Here is a 3,350-nt window from a genome sequence, read left to right on the forward strand (position 1 = left end):
TTCACCTCCTCACGGTGCCCCCTGGGTGACACCGGGTAAGCCGTGACAGGCTTAGCAAGCCAAGGGTGGATTCTTAACTTTGCTCAAGACAAACGCAGTAAGCCTCGAGATGGACGGACCTTTAGGAAAACGACCGCGCGAACATGGACCAAGACTTCTGGATATGCGAACATTGGAACAATTAACCCTGGAACTATAAGGGGAAAAATGGAAGAAATTGTGGATCTGATGGAAGACCGCAAATTTAAAATCCTGGGAGTTGCAGAAACAAGACTTAAGGGACAAGGGAGAAATACGATTCACAACAACTATGAACTAGTTTATTCTGGAAATGATACAAACACAAGGCATGGCGTTTGAATTTTCTTTAACCCTGAATTTTCAAAATACATTGAAAAAATTGAATATGTCAGTAACAGAATTATTGGAGCAACACTAAATATTGACAGATACAAAGTCACTTTCATTCAAGCTTATGCACCCCAACAAGGCCGACCAAGAGATGAAAAAGAAAACTTTTATGAATTATTACAAGATACACTAGACAACATTCCAATCGAGTGACATCGTCATGATGGGTGACCTGAACTGCCACATTGGCAGTGAAGCTATTGGAAATGTCCTTGGCAAGTTTGGAATTGGGGAGAAAAATGAAGAAGGAGATATGATCATAGACTTTTGCTTAAGAAACAATCTTTCAATCATGAATTCATACTTTGCACATCAAGAGAGCCATCAGTATACATGGTACAGATACAACTCCAGGATAGGAAAGTATGATCAGAAATCACAGATTGACTTTATACTCACAAATATAAAGTCCATCAGAAAGGATATGCAAGCCATCCCGTCTGTATCATTGGATTCAGACCATAGACTGGTAAAAGGTAAACTGAAAATACACTTACCCAAAAAGGAAAAGCAGGTTGTGAGAAAAAGACTTAAAGTAGAAAATTTTAAAAGTGCTAAGTCAGCAATAGAAATGAAATTACAAGAGGAAAGACAAGAGTATCACAGGGGAAAACATTGAAGATCACTGGGAAAGTTTTAAGAATTGCATACAAAGCATTCAAGAAAACATTGTTGGAATGACTATCGTGGGAAAGGTAAAAAAGAAAAGAACCGGTTGGTGGACAGAGGAGGTGAAAGCGGAGGTTGAGAAGAAGGCCAAATGCTTCAGACACTGGCTGAAGGTTAGAACAGCAGACAGTAGAGCTGCCTATGAACAACAGAGAAATCATGTCAATTATGTAAAAAGGAGAGCACAAAAGGAAATGTGGGAGAAAGTTGGAAAGGATTTAGAGGCAGATGCCCAAGGTACAAAGAAATTGCTTTACAGTATGTCTAAATCCTACAAAAGCAGAAGCAATAACAAACCAAGATACTGCAGTCTAAAGAGCAACACAGGGGAAGTTATCACCGGAATAAATAACATAACTATCCGCTGGATAGAATACTTCCAGGACCTACTGAATGTGGAAGAAGATGGAGATCAACGCATACAGTTTACAGTTGAGCAGATATATGATGTGCCATCCACAAGCTCAACAGAAGACTCAATTACCATGGAAGAACTTATAACAGCCATCAGATTAACAAAGAACAACAAAGCCCCCGGACCAGACATCATCCCCATAGAAACAGTTAAAACAGGAGGGGACCAAATGAAATTCATTTTACTTGACATCTCCAACCATGCATGGAATAATGCAACGGTACCACAAGAATGGACCCAGTCAGTGATTTGCCCTATCTTTAAAAACAAGGGTGACCCACTCGACTGTAAGAATTACAGAGGAATCTCGCTCATGAGTCATGTTGGCAAACTCTACGAAAGAATTCTGGAAAGAAGATTAAGATCCCTTTCGGAAAGTGTCCTCTCGGAAAGCCAATGTGGCTTTAGACCCGGGAGGGGAACTGTCGACCAGATTGCTACTTTAAGACTATTCTTAGAGAAAAGCTGGGAATATGGCATTGAGCAACACATATGCTTTTTAGATCTAGAGAAAGCCTTTGACAGAGTCCCAAGAGATAAAATGTGGAAGGTGATTGAAGAGACTGGAGTCAGCATCTCACTACTCAAGGCAGTCAAGAGCACTTACCAAAGCAGCACCGTCTTGGGAGGTACCAAATACTTTCCTGTCAACACCGGTGTACAAGGAAGTGTCCTATGACCCCTTCTGTTCATCCTTTATCTCAACTATGTGACAAAAAACATCGAAAGAGAAGATTTCAAAGCAGAACAGTTCGGCTATGCTGACGATATTGCACAGACTTGGGAAAGCATCATTAGACTACAAGCAATTATGAATCAATGGGATAGTGAGTTAACCAGGGCGGGCCTGAAATTAAGCTACACTAAAACGGAATACATGAAAGTTGGAAGGCAGCTGGGAGAGGGTGTTGTTATAAAAGATCAAGTCCTCAAGCAAGTAAAAAGCTTCAGCTATCTGGGCAGCAAGCTCTCATCCTACAACCTAATGGAAGAAGAGGTAAACAATAGAATTGCCAAATTCACAAAAACCTGCTTGCATTATATCCCCTTCTAAAAGAAAGGAAAATCCCAAAGGACGTAAAATCATGCATATATACTACCATCTTGAGACCAGTTCTATTATATGGCAGTGAAACCTGGACCCTGACACAACAACTCCAAAGCAAAATCCAAGCCACAGAAATTAGAGTTTTGCGCCTAATCTATGGCATGACCAGAAGAGACAAAATTAAAAATGACAAAATCAGAAAGTCACTTGCCGTGGAGTCTGTTCTTTGCATCATTGAGAAAAACCAGTTAAGATGGTATGGACATGTTCTACGAATGCCAGATACAAGAGACACTAAAAGGATGTACAACTGGAAAGCAAAGAGAAAACGACCAATTGGTCGCCCTAGGAAAAGATGGGAGGACCAAATTAAAGAGATTACTCAAAGGGAAGAGAAAAACTTTGAAAAAGTGAAGTCTATTGCACTTGACAGGACAGAATGGAAAGTGCTAATCAAGAGGCTATCAACTGACAGGCATAGGCCTACAGGCGTCAGGGTGAGCAGGTGAGCAGAACCCTGGTAGTAAGCTTGGAAATTTATGGTAAATGATTCCCATTGGAATTACCTTTCGTTTTAAAAACAGAAAACTGTGTAACCACTGGTGTTTCCTCATTGTCAAATTTTATAACTTATCATGAGGCAAAAGTCCCCCATTAGCAGAAATGGTCCATAGTGAGCTGTCTGATAGTTGAGAGTGAGCTGTCAAATGGTCCAGAGGGAGCTGTTAGCAGCTCCATAAAATTAACTTTAATTGGTTTTAAGAGTCCATTGGGAGTTAACAAGAGAGTCCTGCCAGCAACATATAG

The 3,350-nt window shown here is 40.5% G+C and overlaps 2 protein-coding genes across 2 annotated transcripts; both read left to right on the forward strand.

Annotated features, from left to right (window-relative positions):
- Positions 1 to 574: 574 nt before the first annotated feature.
- On the forward strand, positions 575 to 1,030 carry LOC117120221 (craniofacial development protein 2-like). The gene has a single exon (XM_033265235.1). The coding sequence runs from the start codon at positions 575 to 577 to the stop codon at positions 1,028 to 1,030; it is 456 nt and encodes a 151-aa protein (XP_033121126.1).
- Positions 1,031 to 2,704: 1,674 nt separating this feature from the next.
- LOC117120222 lies at positions 2,705 to 3,048 on the forward strand (the record flags this gene model as incomplete). Its single annotated transcript, XM_033265236.1, has 1 exon — positions 2,705 to 3,048. A coding segment is annotated over exon 1 (344 nt), but the record flags the coding sequence as incomplete, so codon positions are not given.
- Positions 3,049 to 3,350: the final 302 nt, after the last annotated feature.

This window comes from Anneissia japonica, unplaced genomic scaffold (assembly GCF_011630105.1).
Source record: "Anneissia japonica isolate Jap-2015-1 unplaced genomic scaffold, ASM1163010v1 scaffold3798_len331662_cov138, whole genome shotgun sequence".
Classification (NCBI taxonomy): domain Eukaryota; kingdom Metazoa; phylum Echinodermata; class Crinoidea; order Comatulida; family Comatulidae; genus Anneissia; species Anneissia japonica.

Bases quoted from the DNA above. Each gene is read 5' to 3' on its own strand.
- LOC117120221 (XM_033265235.1), top strand. From the start codon at position 575: ATGGGTGACCTGAACTGCCACATTGGCAGTGAAGCTATTGGAAATGTC.